Genomic DNA, 18,472 nt, shown 5'->3' with positions numbered 1-18,472 from the left:
GCTCATGCCATAATGAAGAAGTGGCTACTGCTGAGTGATCCAGATGACTCTAGCTCTGGAGCTCAAGGTTACCTGAAAGTCAACATGTTCATTGTGGGAACAGGAGATGAGCCTCCGGTACATTTCCATATATATATATCAAGAAAATTATGTATGTGTGAGCCAATATTGCAGATTTAATTTAGCCAGATTGCTTAAGGAATTTACTTTCTGATAGGCACTTTCAGTATGAGCAGTACATGATCAGTGTTTGATCTGTTTTGTGTTGGCGTGTACTTTGGGGTGCAGATGGAAAAGAAAGAGAGCAACGAAGAGCAAGATGACATTGAGAACAATTTGCTGCTACCTGCTGGGGTCACGCTGCGCTCAGCGACACTCTCTCTCAAAGTGTACCGTGCAGAGGACATGCCGCAGAGTGAGTCATGCAACATACAGTACTACAGGCAAACAGCATTGATATTGTGTTGTTCAGAGTGGGTGTCATTGTCCTTTCTGGGTGTTTCTTCATTTGTTTAGTGGACGATGCATTTGCACAGATTGTTAAGAACATGTTTGGAGGAGATGGTGACAAGAAAAACCTTGTGGATCCATTTTTGGAAGTTAGTTTCGCAGGCAAAAAGGTAAAATCCTGAATTTCTTTTTCAAGGCTAAATATGATATTAATGTCAGATGTGTCTCATACACTTGTCAGAATGCCAGTATGATCACACTTTCCTCTGTAATTCCTGTGTTGTTATATATTTTCCCTGAGTCTGAGTATAAAGCACACAGGACATATGTGTTGCAGCCTTGGAAACCACTTCATATTGTGTACATTTTATAGTATCTACTATAGTTCTACTAGTAGAATGAATGTTTCTCTTTCTACTTTAGAGTCTATTTCCCTCCAAAAGAAAAAAGGGAGAAAATCTGTCCATCTATTATCTATACCACTGTGGCAGCAGGGGCGTGGTTAAGCATCGACTAGTTCACATGACTCCTCGCCATTCACACCCAACACTCAACCACGCCCCCGTTGCCACAACCACTTATCTATCAGGGTCATGGAGGAAGTTAGAGCTAATCCCAGTTGACTTTGGGCAAAATGTACAGCACACTGTATCTATCACAGGCCTAACACAGAGATGAACAATTATTCACACTTATGGACACTTTAGAGTAGCCAGTTGACCTAATCCACATGTCTTTTCACTGTGGGAGGAAACCACACAAAACACGATCTTGGCAGCTGTGGAGTATTTTTTAACTACCCTAATCTGGCAATGCTGATACTGTCATATCTTCTGCTCAAATTGTTCACAGAGAGAGTGTGGGGAAAAGCGATTGTTGTCCCAGTGAGCCTCAAGTAGTGCCAGTTTCAATTTCCATTTTTGACAACTAGGTGCAACAATAATCTATAGAAACTAAGTGGGGCAGGATATACACTGTCTTGCAATCGACCAGCATTTAGTATAAAAATTAATTAATTGATTCACAGCTTGGGGCGGCACGGTGGTGTAGTGGTTAGCGCTGTCGCCTCACAGCAAGAAGGTCCGGGTTCGAGCCCCGTGGCCAGCGAGGGCCTTTCTGTGCGGAGTTTGCATGTTGTCCGCGTGGATTTCCTCCGGGTGCTCCGGTTTCCCCCACAGTCCAAAGACATGCAGGTTAGGTTAACTGGTGACTCTAAATTGACCGTAGGTGTGAATGTGAGTGTGAATGGTTGTCTGTGTCTATGTGTCAGCCCTGTGATGACCTGGCAACTTCCAGGGTGTACCCCACCTTTCGTTGCCACAACGATAGTCTCCAGCTTGCCTGCGACCCTGTAGAACAGGATAAAGTGGCTTGAGATAATGAGATGAGATGAGATGAGATGAGATGAGATGAGATGAGATTCACAGCTTATAACTGTGAAATAGTGACACTTTAAAATTGCTGGTCATTCAAAAGATGTAATTAGTATTTCACTGTTATTTAAAATCCATGGAGTTATGAATGAGGACTTTATGATGATTAACATTTTTTGAATATCTGCTATAAATGGTGTGGCTGTTGCTATGGTCAAGCCACCACTGATTCCAACTGCTGCGTTGTGGACATTTTGACAGCCAGAATCTGATTACATACTGAATATATTATGTCTATTTTACATGATTAAAGTGTGGCATTCATGAGAAAATCACACTCAGCTGACAAGGTTTTAGACATCTTTACCTAGTAAAAATCCCCAGTGTTGAATTAATACTCAGAGTGTTCATTGGAGAACCAAGTGGGCATAGGTAAACAGTGTAGGGTGTTAATTCAACACAGGGGATTTTGCTATAGGCAGACTGATTGTTTTTGTAGCCAAGTTTATTCAACTGGCTCTTTACTCAATGTAATCTTTGCAACTGAGTTATCAAACTGTGTATATTATAGGCCCAAACCCCACATTTTGGCCAAAAGTTATTTTTTTGTCTTTTCTGGCTGTTTCACAGCTAAAGTAAGATTCTAGCAAGTTTTCCCAGACCACTACACATTTAGAAAATCTTCTCTTTTTTTTTAAGAAACAGTTGTATGACCAGGCGGCATGGTGGTGTAGTGGTTAGCGCTGTCGCATAACAGCAAGAAGGTCCGGGTTCGAGCCCCGTGGCCGGCGAGGGCCTTTCTGTGCGGAGTTTGCATGTTCTCCCCGTGTCCGCATGGGTTTCCTCCGGGTGCTCCGGTTTCCCCCACAGTCCAAAGACATGCAGGTTAGGTTAACTGGTGACTCTAAATTGACCGTAGGTGTGAATGTGAGTGTGAATGGTTGTCTGTGTCTATGTGTCAGCCCTGTGATGACCTGGCGACTTGTCCAGGGTGTACCCCGCCTTTCGCCCGTAGTCAGCTGGGATAGGCTCCAGCTTGCCTGCGACCCTGTAGAACAGGATAAAACGGCTAGAGATAATGAGATGAGATGAGTTGTATGATCTACACTAATTTAAGTTATTGATGACTCTGAAGCAGGGGTGGCACGGTCGTGTAGTGGTTAGCACTGTCACCTCACAGCAAGAAGGTCCTGGGTTCAAGCCCAGCGACCGGCGAGGACCTTTCTGTGTGGAGTTTGCATGTTCTCTCCGTGTCTGCGTGGGTTTCCTCCGGGTGCTCCGATTTCCCCCACAGTCCAAAGACGTGCAAGTTAGGCTAACTGGTGGCTCTAAATTGACCGTAGGTGTGAATGTGAGTGAGTTTGTTTGTCTCTATGTGTCAGCCCTGCAATAACCTGGTGACTTGTCCAGGGTGTACCTCTTGCCCATAGTCAGCTGGGATAGGCTCCAGCTTGCCTGCGACCCTGTAGAACAGAATAAGCGGCTATGGAAGATGGATGCATGGATGGATTTTGATCCAGTCTGATCTTAATCAGTTCCAGAAATAGTAATTTTCTCCTTTGTCAAGTCCCTAATTTGGCAGAGTAAAAGCCCTATCATAGAGTATCTCAAGCATCTTTCTGAGTGAGCAGTGTTGCTCTCAGAGGAGAATTTGATGCCATGAACAAGCCTCATCACCCTTTGCAGTACATATGAACAGGATACAGAGCAACTCTACTTTCCTCCCCCGGCTACTTTCTTACGAGAGTGCTCAAGTGTTTGATAAGGAAATGTGATGTGCTCTTCTTGTCTTTTTCTATTTCTTTTCAGCTATGCACAAAAATCATTGAGAAGAATGCAAATCCAGAGTGGAACCAGCTGGTACAACTCCAAGTTAAGGTGAGAATGAGCGATGATGTGGTACACCTTAATGGATGCGCTTAGTGGAATATATTACAGATTATTGTCCTTTTTTATCTTTAGTTCCCATCAATGTGTGAACGTATCAAACTTACTATGTTTGACTGGTAAGGTTCTAATATACTGGATTATTTCATACAATCTACTGTATATATGACCTATAAGAGGAGTTGACTTCCTGTAGGATGTGATATTTAAGTCATTTTTTGCCTCACTTTCTGGTAGGGATCGCTTAACAAGTAATGATACTATTGGGACCACATACTTAAGACTGTCCAAAATATCATCATCTGGTGGTGAAATAGAAGGTAAACATCCTTGTTTCTGCTCTGCAACTGGAACACATTATAGATGGATAACACATCAAAACATGAATTAATCTGAATTTTTTTTTTCAGCTGGATCACTTAATGAAAATGGAGGGCTTCCAGGATCTGATGGTATTCATTTCTAAGGTTTACATTACATTATATTACATTACAGGCATTTAGCAGACGGTCTTATTCAGAGCGATATACAACATACCCAAAGCAGCCTGGAGAACAGTTGGGGGTTAGGTGCCTTGCTCAAGGGCACTTCAGCCATTCCTGCTGGTCCAGGGAATCAAACCAGCGACCTTTGGGTGCCAAAGCATTTGATTATTATCATAATTCCTCATAGTAAATGAAGTATTTATTTACTCTGTTTATATCTATTGTGTGTATACAGTATAAAACCTACAAACATAACTTTATTAAACATGTTAGTTACTGAGTTGGGGCTTCTGTCCCTAAGACCCTCTCTCTCTTTATTTCAGCAGACAAAATGGGGACTGAGGTTGGCTTTCTTCCAGCCTTTGGTCCGTGTTACCTAAACCTTTATGGAAGTACAAGAGAATTCTCTGACCTTCCTGACCCCTATGAGGAGCTCAATTTGGGACAGGTAATAACTACTTGCATTGCCTTACTTGCATTTCCTGAACTAAATATATTTTATTACCCTAAACAAGACATTGCCAGAAAACTCTCAAATGCATGGGGTGCTTTGCCAATCATTCTGAACATACCTGCATATCAAACACAAACTGATCTAAAAAAAAAACAAACTTATGTAAAGTGTGATGTTTTTAATTTTTTTTTTTGCCTCACCACCAGCACAACCTCCATTCATCACACATAAATCATTTACAGCTTTATGTGTTAAATTACAGGCAATAGTGAATTTTATGTATATATTTCCCATCTCCCATATACACCGTTCCCCATCCACCTACAGGAACAAAAAGGAGAAAACAAACAGGACATAATGTGAAAAAGGAAGCGCAATAGAGAAAAATATTACTAGCAATAACAATAACGAACATGGTTTAGTCCCCTTCCCAACCCGATTACAGTTCCATTATATTTTTGCTGTTAGTTATTTTAATATAGATATTTAGACACTGCCTAAAAGCAGAACTCCTGATGAGTGTATGAGCAAAATATTTGCAAGGGCATAAACTCAGCCTAAATAGAATAATAATATTATAGCATATGAACCATTGAATTGTGTAGTGTTGTGTATTTCACATCAATAAATTGCTGCATTGTCTTGTGACAATGATACCAATAATGAGATATACATCACAGTTACAAATACATATTTATCCCTTTCTTTGAACCAGCGCTTTCACTTTACATCTTTACTACGTAAGAGCTATAGCTACTGACCTGTTTCTCCAGCACTGTTGAAATACCAATACTCAAACAGCCAAGGAAACAAACAAATCATATAAAGTTTAACTAAATAGAGAACTGAAAACAGTTAACCCCAGGCTAGACCATATACAGCTTGGGTTGGTCTACACCGAAACACAGTTACACAATGGGCAGGAAAGAAGGGGAGAGGTGCAGCCTGAAGAGATGAGTCTTCAGTCTGCACTTGAAGGTGGTCAGGGAGTTGGCAGTTCTGGCCTCAGTGGGAAGGTCATTCCACCAATGCAGAACCAGGACAGACAGTAGTCTTGAGCAGGCTAGCCAGGAGCTGAGATGAGGAGGGGCCAGGCAACCAGTAGTAGCAGAGCGTAGGGATCTGGCTGGCATGTAGGGGTGGATCAGGGCCTGGAAGTATGTTGGCCCTAACCCCTTGAGAGCCTGGTAAGTTAGCACCAATGTCTTAAATTTGACGTGAGCTGTGATAGGTAGCCAGTGTAGGTTGGCAAGCAGAGGGGTGTCATGGGAAGAATGAGGAAGATTGTAGACCAGGTGAGCTGCAGTTTTCTGGATGAGCTGCAAGGGTCTGATGGCAGAAGCTGGAAGGCCAGCAAGGAGAGAGATGCAGTAGTCCAAGCAGGAGAGGATCAGCACTTGGACCAGGAGCTGAGTAGAGTAGGTGGTAAGAAAAGGGTGGATCCTTCAGATGTTGTAGAGGAGGAATCTACAAATCCGGGTCACTGCAGCAATGTTTGCTGAGGAGGAGAGTTTGTCATTGAACACGACCCCTAGGTTCTTTGCACTGGGTGAGGGAGAACTGGAGATGTCTCCCAGGGAGATGACAATGTCCAGGGGTGGAGAGGATGGAGCAGGAATGTAGATTACCTCTGTCTTACCTGGGCTGAGCTTCAGGTGATGGTTGTCCATCCAGCTCTGGATGTCATGCAGGCAAGCAGAGATGCGAGCGGAGATCTGTGTGCCAGAAGGAGGAAAAGAGAGAAACAGTTGGGTGTCAGCATAGGAGTGGTAGGATAGACCATGAGCAGAGATAATTGGGCCAAGAGACTGGGTGTAGAGAAAGAAGAGAAGTAGACCAAGGACTGAACCTTGGGGGACACCGGTGGTATGTGGGTGTGGTGCTGATACAGTACCAGACCAGGTAACCTGGAAGGAGCAACCAGAGAGGTAGGACTTGAACTAGTCTAGGGCAGTCCCGCAGATCCCTAGAGCTGATAAGGATGACAGGAGGATGGAATGATCAACAGTGTCAAATGCAGCAGAAAGATCAAGGAAAATCAGGACCAAAGATAAAACTGTTTTAACTAGTTTTATATGAAACTGTCGTGAATATTTTCCATAAAATATGTTAGTAAATAACCCCATGTTATTTTTTAAAAAGCAAATTAAAATATCCGCTGGATAAAAACCCATCTGTCTTATGTAAATAAAGATACAGATTTTGTTGTCCGGTGATAGTGTTTATGAGATACGTTGCCTTGCACTTACAGTCAGATTCCCTGTGGTGGTACACGTTCATAGTTTGTATGTATGTTTGTACATATGTATGGACATTGTACGGTCAAAAGCTATTAAAATTCAGGTCGATGCATTACCATAGTCTCTTAAATATGGGGCTCTGCTTATACGATACGATACGATATCTACTTTATTGTCAGTTTTCACTGAAATTCATTTTGCATCCCTGAACAAGACTCGTTTTAAGAAAGACAGGACATACATATAACATCACAGGACTATTGCACATTAGTGCCATGCATGTGGAGCATAGAGCACCATCAGACAAACAAAGCATGGAGCCTGGGACCACAGTAGCCCACAGCCTGTTACAGATATAGGCAAGACAGAAGACACAGACCTGCTTACAGTATAAATACATACATACATACTGTACATACAGTACTGTACAGTATGCATGCATACATACATACATACATACATACATACATACATAACATGGGGACAATTTTCTCCAAGGAGTGATTGCACTACATACAGTCTTAAGACTGCAGATTCAACAAAAGAATTGATTGATGTATGAAGGAATGTTTAAGTCTGTTGCGATTGAAGAAGGGAACTCTGAAACGCCTATTTGAGGGTAATAATTGATATTCTTGGTGTAGGATGTGTGTGACGTCAGTGGAGATACATGTGGCCAGTCTGAGCATACTCTTATTGTGGGCTTCCTGGAAAAGGTGTACTATGGGCAGCCCAATGATCTTAGAGCAGATTTTGATTTGGTGTTGGAGTTTAGCTTTATCTTTAACAGAGAGGCTACTATTCCAAGCTGTACTGCAGTAAAGCATAACGCTCTGGATCACAGGTGTAAAAAATAAAAAGATTATTTGGGCACTAGCCCCAAAGGATCTTAATCTTCGCAGGAAATAGATGCGCTGTTGTATTGACTTTAAAATGCCATTTAAAATTTGGTTGACAGTTCAAACAAAAAAAGGTTGAAAAATACTACTGAGAAATACTACTGAGGCAGGGGCCTGACTAAAAAGTGTTTGTCATGTGATATCATTGGTATGCAAACTGATTAAAGCAACATATAATCACAAGGAAAGCATTGTGCAAGCACGTTCCCCAAACTTTTCTTTTGACTTGTCACTATTTGCTCGACATAAATAGTGTCTTGAAATGTTTTACTCGTAGTATTTGCCCTGTACTTAAGATCTACACAATGGCTTTAGATATTGTGAGTCATAGCATGTCTGTATTTGACAGGGTGAGGGGGTAGCCTACAGGGGTAGAGTTCTCGTTGAACTTTCTACTCAGCTGGATGGCAAGATTGACAAGAAAGTGGATGACCTCAACAGTGACGATGTCCTAGTAGCACAGGTAACAGCATGCAGCACAGTACATGTCACCCCTCCAAATGAGTTTCTCTTCACTGCTTATATTTATTATGGAAACAATCTCAGGGGAAGTTAGAAATGACAAAATGATGAGCAAGTTTGAGGATATAAAGATCTTTTAAAAAATGTGGAAGTTTAAGGGGAAATGTGAAGTAATCATGGTATTATTTAGTTATTAAATTATTATTTATATTAATTTAATTATTTTTATTAATTATAATTTATTATTATTAATAATTATTATTATTAGTAATTATTATTATTAATAATTTAATTCTTATCATTAATTATTATTAATGTATTATTAAATTGTTAATAATGTAATTATTATTTATATTGTTTAATTATTTCATAATTCTGAAATAATCTGGCACTTTGGTTGAAAATTAGTTCTGCATTTTAACTATAGGCATATACTTTATTATTATTATTTTATTTTATTTTTTTACTATACAGATCTTATGGTCTAATTAAAACAGAAGTTCTACCTTCAGTGTTGTGTATATACCATATATTTGGCATTAGGCTGTTTTTATCACATGCAGCCAACCATGATCTTAGGTTAATTATTAATATATAATTACATGGATTGTTATTGATCGCAGTAGCTGCAGGCAATCAAATCCCAGTCTGATGGCTTTAGCTCACTACCTTCTGTTATGCCAGCACTGACTCAGTTAAGTAGCTGACTGTACAACAATGTGCAGTGCTAAATAAACCAAGTGGTTTAACTTAAAGCTGTACTGCATTTCATATTTTTCAAGTTTAGGTCATAAAAAGAATTTTCCCTGACACCAGTTATTTTTGTTTAGTGGACCGAAAGAATTCGAATCACAGACTTCCAATTTTATTTTTATTTATTTATTTATTTTAATAGAACAATTAATGACTTAATGAATTTTTTGCTTCACCATGACGCAAAACAAGGGACTATGTCATGCATCACGTGGTGGGCTTTCCCCGTTCATGCAAGGCATTGTGGGATACAAATTTGAAACAGGAGAGGGAAATGGAGGACGTGAGTGTGTGAATGAAACGTGAAAGACCGACTACAGTAATAGAAAGTGAGAAGAAAAGATGTTATGTTGCGAAGGAAAGGAAACACAGGACCAAACTAATAAATCTTGGCAGTCAGCGAGCACCTCGGTGTGATCAGCTGTTCATTTAGCGACAGAATGATGTAACTGTCAGTGCACAGTCAAAGTAAACCTGTGCATGCACACATGAACTTCCTCTGTCTGCTTGATTGCACAAAGTGAGTGATTTCATGCACATTATTTGCGAGGGAATCCCCTCAAATTAAATAACTTCCCAGCCACAGAATGGCCTGCCTTTATTTATTTATTTATTTATTTTAGATATTACAGAAATAAACAATGACCAAATTTCAGAGGGAACTAAATTTCACCGATTTTATGAAATTGAAAGGCTGTCGACTTTTAAGCTACCGATGTAGCTAGACCTATTAGCTTAAATTAACACCTTAACATAAATGTAGCTAGCTTGAGGAGTACACGGTGATGGTGTGGTGGTGGTTAGAACTGTTGCCTCACAGCAAGAAGGTTTTAGGTTCGAGCCCAGTGGCTTCCTGTGTGGAGTTTGCATGTTCTCCCCATGTCTGTGTGGGTTTCCTCTGGATGCTCTGGTTTCCCACACAGTTCAGAGACATGTGGTTAGGTTAACATGGGGCAGCCTTGACCTGAGGTTGGCCTGAAGTGCCCTTGAGCAAGGCACCTAACCCCCAGCTGCTCACTGGGCGCTGTAGCCTACAATAAAGGCTTCTCTTCTCTCTTACACCACCATAGAGTGTTGAGAGAGCTGAGATGACTGATATGTAAAAACTATTTGTCACTTAGATAGAAGTTTATAATATGATAGTCACGTAATGTTAAATCTCTCTCTGTGAATAGAAGTACCAGCGGAAGAGGAAGTACTCCCTGTGTGCAGTGTTCCATAGTGCATGCATGCTGCAGGAACCTGGTGAACCCATCCAGTTCGAGGTCAGCATTGGCAACTATGGCAACAAGATGGATTCAACATGCAAACCCCTGGCCTCCACCACCCAATACAGCTGTGCTGTGTTTGATGGTGAGATCATTATTATGATTAGTTGAGTATACAGTATAACATACACACATCATCCTGCTCACTCTTGTCCCTGTTTGTGTTTTACAGGAAATCACTACTACTACTTGCCCTGGGCTAATACTAAGCCGGTTGTTATCCTCACTTCCTTCTGGGAGGATATCAGCTATCGTTTGGACTCAGTGAACGTTATTCTCTTTATTGCTGATCGGCTGGTAGGGATTTAATGAACCTCTATAACATAGCATGAGTCTTACAATTATAAAACCTTAGTTATGTTAGATAGTTTCTATTCTTGTTTTTACCAGCAATCCAACATTACCACACTGAAGACGGCCATACTGGCTAAAGTTATTGAGACACGACTAGCTGAGATCTGGCTGAAACTCATCAGCGATCTCATTGAAGACCTCACCAAGTAAATCCCAGGATTATTTTTTTTCTTTATTTCTGTCATTATCAGGGCTTTACATTAACTTTTTTGCTCACCGGCCACTGTGGCTAGTGGTTTTCCCGAGTCACTAGCCATTCAGCCTTTTCACTAGCCACAATTTTGTTGCCAGGAAATCGCAGTTTTTTCTTCACCATGATACGTTAAAGTTTGGAAAATCTAGATTTAATTATGAATGGCAGCGTATAATGTATCTCTACAGTAGCACTCAAGTATTCAGTGCTGTTAAGGTAGCTCCCTATATGAAAACATGCAACCAATTCAGACAAAAATATGAACAGAGTATTCTGTTTATTGAACTCAAATTCAAGCCCCTTACAATATGAAATATTGTATAATATGAAAAATAACATTCAGTACAACTGAACTGATTCTAATATTAAAAGTCCAATTCAAAACATTTATCATTGAAAAACATTTGATGTTTTGATATGCAAGTATTATGTGTATCATCAAGTATTATTATGTATATTATGTATTATCTATTAATAGTGTGTGTGTGAGAGAACATGTGTAGACAGAGACGTTAAATGTCCTCATTACATTCATCATCAGATGAGTCTGAATGGTCCATGAAAAATGGTCTTCATGACGTGAGGCTTCCAGCAGGCCATAAGTTGATAGCTGGGGCGAGATCAACTTCTTTCCAATCGCATGAATGTTTCTAAACAGCAGCTCCATCCTCTCCAGCTCAGCCGACTTCATGACAGCCAGGGACTTGAAAGCAATGCTGTCCTGTAGTGAACTAGCCGTCTTCGCCTGTTTTGATGTTATAGTGCCGATGTGTGCATTTGACTTTTCGTGGTCCTTTATAGTTTCGAGTTTAAAATTGCTGGTGCCTGTCTTTGCCAGACTTTCTACAGTCTTCGCAGTACATGGTATTTTCGGTTTTGCTATAAACTAGCCAATCTCACCCGAACTTCCATTTGTCATTGAACTGTCTTATCTTCCTATTAGCGTCTTGTTCATCTCCATGGCTGTGGCCAGCTATGAGGCCCCCGCGGTCCGGACCTCGGTCATTTTTAAGAGCTGAAAATACATTTGTACACTAAATATTCAACTGGATAAAAAAATAAAGAATAACATTAAAACTTCTCCATAAAAAGTGCATTGTTAATTATGTTAAACGCCGATTCTGTCTTCTGTGTGTGTTTGGTGCACGCAGCTCTGAGACCAAGAACACAAGAGCGAATGAGCGCGCGACTCGAGGCAGTGAACGCAATGCAGGAGACACGGGGTTTTCATGGTCACCATCAGCGCATTTTCATGAAGCTGTTAAATTTACATTTTCGAAGCAACGCAGTTGTAGCCTGCCTTGTTTGTGATTTTAAAAATAAATCATTCGATAAGCCAAAGCAATAGAGTGGAAAGTTTCAACTTATGTTTGCCTTGGATAATTTTGCCTAAAACATGGTGGTGTATACTGATTTTTTCCCAGAATTTTTTTTTGTGTGTAGGTGTAACAGATGCCAGATTGTTAATGTATCTTAGTTCCATGGGCTACATGATGAGGGTATCTTTCGTCCTCATTGCTTGGGCCAGATCAAACCATTAAACAAGCTTCAATTATTCTTACTCTTGCCACATACATGATTTTTTTTTCAAAACTGATATTCAGTTCAAACACCATTAAAAGTAATTTCAGGAATAGAGCTCTTGTGTGGCGTGTAATTCACCCCGCTCGGTTAAATATGTCGAAAATTTTTCAGCGCGCGCTTTGTGCATCACGGACCTCGGTGATTTTAAAATGCTGCTCCGGCCCTGTTCATCTCTGCCTCTTTTTCCCCGAGCAGCAGGGTTTGAAACTCCAGCTATACGCCGCCACATAGTGTGCTTGTCAGTCGTCAGCAACTTTGTTGCTTCGTTCATTAACCGCAGGTTACCGTATCACTGATTTTATCTGAGACGTTAACGAATGTTCTAAACAATTCTAACATGTTGTGTCAGAATGTTTATGCAGGTGCTCGTGGGAGTTGTAGGCGCGTAATATTACATTGCAATGCGTTTATTATATCAGATGCCTTCAGAGAAAACTACAATTAAAATATGTTGTCATACCACAGAATAAACCACCCGCCAAAGTGGCTAGTGGGACTAAAGTCATTACCCGCCAAAGCCGAATTTTACCCGGCGGGTGGGCGGGTGCTAATGTAAAGCCCTGGTCATTATGTGTAATAATATTATTATAGGTCACTTAAAGGAGTGCTTTGTAATTTTTAGCATGCTTTCCAACCCGGAAATTACAAGACTTTCCCTTCCCTGATTAATCCTATGCCTTGTCCCCATTCCCCATGTGATTCATGAGTTTGTTTTTGAGTAAATGGGGCACAGTAGAACTACTCTGTTTCTGGATCAGAAAAAAAATGCAAATGGAAGCATTACATGAAGAAAATAAACAAGTTTACTGGAAAGCTACATTCTGACAGTTTTTCTGTAGTTTTTTTTTTTTTTAATTGTGTAATGATTTCAGATCTAGAATAATTTTTCAAAATTACATACTGCAACTTTAAACCTTGGATGCTATTTGCAGCGTTTGTGTCCACTTCCCTGGTCCATCTTTTTTTTTTTAATATAAATTCTGTCTGATAGTTACCGGTTGCCAGATCTGGAGGCCAAGCCTAACTTGACAGCACTGGATGTTCAAATCAAAAAGCTCCGAGACCAAGCCTTCATCAACATTAGAGATGCTGCCTGCAAGATGAGGGAGGAGGCTACTGATGTTAAAGCCACACTTACTGACATAGAGGATTGGTTAGAGGTCTTACAGCAGATTGCAGAGGAGGTTGTATACAGTTTATGTTTAGTTTCTGCTTTACTTGATAGTTTTAATAAGAATTAGATACTGAGATATACGAGTTGCTGAAGCGTTTATCGCTCATAGGTACATACAAGTACAAGCATTTCTTTTTCCGTTTACAGCCTCAGAACAGCATGCCTGATATTATTATTTGGATGCTGAGAGGAGAGAAGCGTATGGCTTATGCACGCATCCCAGCCAATGAGGTCCTCTTCTCCACCCATAGCGAAGAGGCTACTGGAAAATACTGTGGGAAGACACAGACCATCTTCATGAAGGTAAACCAGAGATATTTATCTCCCAGTGATATGGTGAACCAATATGGAGACCAAACACCCACATTTCTAATTAAACAACCCGAACATTACGAGTCGTTAAATATGTGAAACGTAATGTAATTAAATGGCAAAGAGTCCTAAAGATATGCTTTTTTATGATTAGCATGGCTTGTAATATTACCATATTATTGTTGTTTCTAGAACATTATACAGTAGTCTATTGCCTTTGGGAAATCAATATGCAAGCTTATATGTATGAGTGCCCGTTTAGCCCTTGTTGCACTTTCATTTGCTGTTTTTAGTGCGTGAAGCGATGATCTACTGCTGCACTAATGTGAATTAAATGAAAATTGTTAGAATGTTAACATGCTTTTGAGACATGGCTTAATGACAAAGGACAAATCAGATTATTAATGCAAGACCAGTTGAGATCCACCTCCATAGATGATACAGGCACGTGCCCACGAAATACTCTCAAATCTTGTTTTCAGTACCCGATGGACAAAAATAAAGGGGTTAAGATTCCTGTACAGTTGCGTTTGAACATGTGGTTGGGCCTGTCAGCTCACGAGAAGAAATTCAACAGCTTTGCAGAAGGAACATTCAGCGTCTATGCTGAAATGGTAATGCATGAATGTTGGTTTGCTACGAAAGTAATGATGCACAGAAAATGATTAATCTGAATAAGGCTGTTAATTGCATGATATATTATTTAATGATCCCTCTCTGTGACAGTATGAAAACCAGGCCCAAGTTTTTGGAAAGTGGGGAACCACAGGCCTGGTGGGCCGCCATAAGTTCTCTGACGTGACAGGGAAGGTTAAGCTGAAGCAAGAATGCTTTCTGCCCCCACGTGGCTGGGAATGGGAGGGTGACTGGTATGTCGACCCTGAAAACTGGTAAGTAGCCTGCTGGTACATGGGAAACATGTTAAAAAATCTCAGTACTTATTCAGAATTTCTTCAGGGATTTGTTATGCTTGACATTTCAACAATTACTCAGGACAGCTACAAACATCCTGTAATGAGAATATATATGAGCTGGTGCATCCTGCAATGTTATTCACACTATCCAGCTTACAATCACAGGAAATGGAGGCTCTTGGCCTAAATACTTGGCATTGGAGATGTATACACATTCCATGAGCCAGCCTTTCTCTCTGGCTAGTGTTTATACAGACAACAAGGCTCATAAATGTACTGTTAATGACCCTGTTTCTCAGCTGCATACCAACAAAGCTCTCTGGGAAATGAGTGCATTTGTTCTGATATATATATATATATATATATATATATATATATATATATATATATATATATATATATGTGTGTGTGTGTGTGTGTGTGTTTGGCTCAGTCTGCTGACAGAGGCTGATGCAGGGCACACAGAGTTCACAGATGAAGTATATGAAAATGAGAGTCGTTTCCCTGGTGGTGAGTGGAAGCCAGCAACCGAACACTACACTGATGTGGTGAGGATGTGAAAAAAAAACCACTAACATGCTCGAACAGCACGCACTTTCATAAAAGTCAGAAGTGATATTACTGGAAAATATTTAATGTGGACAAACATAGGGCCATTGTTTTTAATAAATGAAGCTCTAATGGCAGCCATTTTAGTGGTGTTAGTCTTTTGTCTTTTGTGTTAGTGGGTGTGGTTACTGACGGCGTGGTTTGCGGAGGACATGTATGCAAAAAAACCCACAGGTGCAAGAAATGCTGGAGACCAAAATTGGCTTAAAAAATAATTAAATGAAAAGTTTCAATGTTAAAAAATTACTATACACAGAAGTAAGCCATAATAAATGAAACAAAGCCAGTATTTGGTGTGAGACGACACTTTGCTTTAAAAAATAGTAGTCTCAGGTACAATGAGTGCAGTTTTATAAGGAAATGAGCTGTAGGTTTTACTGAGCATCTTACAGAACCAGCCACAGTTCTTCTGGCCATTTTGACTGTCACACTCGCTTCTTAATTTTGCAGCAAAACCCAGTAACCTTCATTATGTTTTCTTTTTAATCTGAAAAGTGGTCATGCTGCTCATATACAAACTTTTTTTCTGTAACATTTAATTTTGTTACAGAAAAACAGTTTGCATCTCTAAAACGAACGTTTGTAACTCTAAAATGTTTTTGTACCGACTCGATAATGCAGAAGTCATAAACTAGATATCTATAACAACGTTTGTATGAAAGTTTGTTTGTATATATATGTACGTCTGCGACCCACTAGCAAGTGTTACACAATTCTCTGTTCCTTCTCTTCTCCCTTAGCTTTTCATATACTTCGTTCCGTCTCTGGTCAAGGTTATCACAGACGCCACTGATTAATCTGCGCCACTCTGTTATTGACAGTAGATTGCCATATGTCAAGTACGTGGCCACACTTCAGGACATTCTTACAGGTGTCCTTAAAACGCAGCTTAGATTTGCCCACTGGGCAAGACCCATGTGCCAGTTCACAAAAGAGAAGTTCTTTTGGGGGCATACAGTCGTTCATGCGGCAGACATGTCCAAGCCAATGCAGACGGCTTCTTACTAGCTTCAGTTTTATGTCTTTAGCACCTGCACGCCTTAAGACCTCTTTGTTACTTACAAAGTGATCCCATTTGATCCCCAGAATAAGACGCAGATAACGTGCTGAATTGTACGGAGCTGCCTGACTTTGTGCTGGTACAGAGTCCACATTTCACTACTGTACATCAAGAGAGACATTAGACACTGATTGTATACACTGACTTTAGTCACAACAGTGAGGTAGTGAGGGAAGAACTGACATCCTGTATTCAAGCTACATCATGTGCATTTGGACGACTGCGAAAAAGAGTTATATATATATATATATATATATATATATATATATATATATATATATATATATATATATATATATATATAAAACTGTACAAAAGTCTTAATTTATATATATGTTTTTTAATTTATATATATAATTAAGTGTGTGTGTATGTGTGTGTGTGCTGTTCAGCTAGGAGCATAACTGAATAGGAGTTGCGTGATTACAAATGTAAACCATATAATACTGAAAAATCCATGGTGAATTTCATTATCCACATTCATTTGGGATTTGGATTTGGTTGTCAACTTGTAACAGAAGTGACTTCATGAACACTACAAACAGTGCAGCAGAGAAAGCTGGTACTCAAACATTTGAGGGAAAAAAACAGCAGCTGAAAGGAAACTAAAGGCTAAGATTTTTTTATTTGTGGTTTTTCTAGTAAATTCTCATTATTGATTAACTCTGTTTTTGAACACTGTAAATGAATGAATGAATGAATGAATGAATGCTTCTGTAGCCACTAATGTTATGTCCATGTCTTTAAAAAATAGAACAAGTGATTCATTACAATAGCCTTCATAATAATCTTCAGGTATATAAATGTGTATGCGATAGTGCCAGTTTATTAGTTTTGCAATGGTATAAAAAGTGTTTATGGCCGATAATGTGTGAATCACTTATTGCCATGATCTCATGGGGAATTTTATTTTTTTAATATTCTAAACAGTGAAAACACTGGAAACTATGTTTATACAATCTGATTCATGCGTCTGCAATGTTTCTCGTAGTCCACTGACCCAGAACACATAGCTTAAGCTATTCGTAAATTAACTGTGAGTGAGACAGGTGTTGTAATTTAAGCCTGCTTCTCAGACAATAGCTAGACCAAGCAAGCTGAATGCAGCTGTTTGTTCAAGACTGAGTGATGTGTTTGTTCTGTACAGAATGGAGAGAAAGCCCAGAAACCCAATGAGATTGAATGTCCGCCAGGGTGGAAGGTGATTCAGGACTGGAGCTTTGACAGCAACAGGGCTGTGGATGAGAAAGGTTTGAGATCATTCATCATACGAATTTGAAACAATTACCTCTGACAAACTGAATACTTCTATACATGGTGCCTGCATGCTCCTATACATTTTAGAAAACTGGACAAGACACCAAGAATGCGACATGAAAGTCATATTTTTGCTTATAACAATAGGTTGGGAGTATGGCATCACTATTCCTCCAGATGATAAGCCCAGCTCCTGGGTAGCAGCAGAAAAAATGTACCATGTCTATCGTAGGAAAAGACTGGTCCGGCTCCGAAAGAAGATATCAAATGCCCCCTCCGTAGAGGTGAGGACCTGATATGATGCTGTTTTTCAAAAGAAATAATATTATAACCGATACACACTCACTGGCCACTTTAATAGGAACTTGTTCTTGCTTCTAAGATTCCTGTTCTTAGCTGGCAGGAGTGGAACCCAATGTGGTCTTCTGCTGTTGCATGCTGAGATGCTTTTCTGCTCACCATGGTTGTAAAGAGTGATTATATGGGTTACTATATCCTTCCTGGCAGCTCGATCCAATCTGGCCATTTTCCTCTGACCTCTCTTACCAACAAAACATTTCTACCCACAGAACTGTCGCTCACTTAATGTTTTTTGCTTTTCGCACCATTCTGTGTAAACTCTAGAGAGTGTTGTGTGTGAAAACCCCAGGAGATCAGCAGTTTCTGAAATACTCAAACCAGTCCATCTGGCACCAACACCCATGCCACAGTGAAAGTCACAGAGATCACAATTTTTCCCATCCT

The 18,472-nt window shown here is 40.0% G+C and overlaps 1 protein-coding gene across 1 annotated transcript in view; it reads left to right on the top strand.

Moving 5' to 3' along the window:
* myofl (myoferlin like) overlaps positions 1-18,472 on the top strand; it is a 49,907-nt gene that overhangs the window by 15,636 nt on the left and 15,799 nt on the right. Inside the window, exons 11-29 of the mRNA XM_060925986.1 lie at positions 2-117; positions 289-415; positions 517-620; positions 3,633-3,701; positions 3,786-3,829; positions 3,948-4,030; positions 4,121-4,162; positions 4,519-4,643; positions 8,138-8,251; positions 10,179-10,356; positions 10,444-10,568; positions 10,662-10,771; positions 13,394-13,586; positions 13,724-13,879; positions 14,371-14,502; positions 14,615-14,778; positions 15,236-15,350; positions 17,619-17,721; positions 17,876-18,012. Coding sequence (XP_060781969.1) covers positions 2-117; positions 289-415; positions 517-620; positions 3,633-3,701; positions 3,786-3,829; positions 3,948-4,030; positions 4,121-4,162; positions 4,519-4,643; positions 8,138-8,251; positions 10,179-10,356; positions 10,444-10,568; positions 10,662-10,771; positions 13,394-13,586; positions 13,724-13,879; positions 14,371-14,502; positions 14,615-14,778; positions 15,236-15,350; positions 17,619-17,721; positions 17,876-18,012 — 2,237 coding nt within the window. The remainder of the gene's footprint in view (position 1; positions 118-288; positions 416-516; positions 621-3,632; positions 3,702-3,785; positions 3,830-3,947; positions 4,031-4,120; positions 4,163-4,518; positions 4,644-8,137; positions 8,252-10,178; positions 10,357-10,443; positions 10,569-10,661; positions 10,772-13,393; positions 13,587-13,723; positions 13,880-14,370; positions 14,503-14,614; positions 14,779-15,235; positions 15,351-17,618; positions 17,722-17,875; positions 18,013-18,472) is intronic.

Source organism: Neoarius graeffei, chromosome 7 (assembly GCF_027579695.1).
Source record: "Neoarius graeffei isolate fNeoGra1 chromosome 7, fNeoGra1.pri, whole genome shotgun sequence".
Lineage (NCBI taxonomy): Eukaryota > Metazoa > Chordata > Actinopteri > Siluriformes > Ariidae > Neoarius > Neoarius graeffei.
This window is presented reverse-complemented; position numbering and strand designations above follow the sequence as displayed.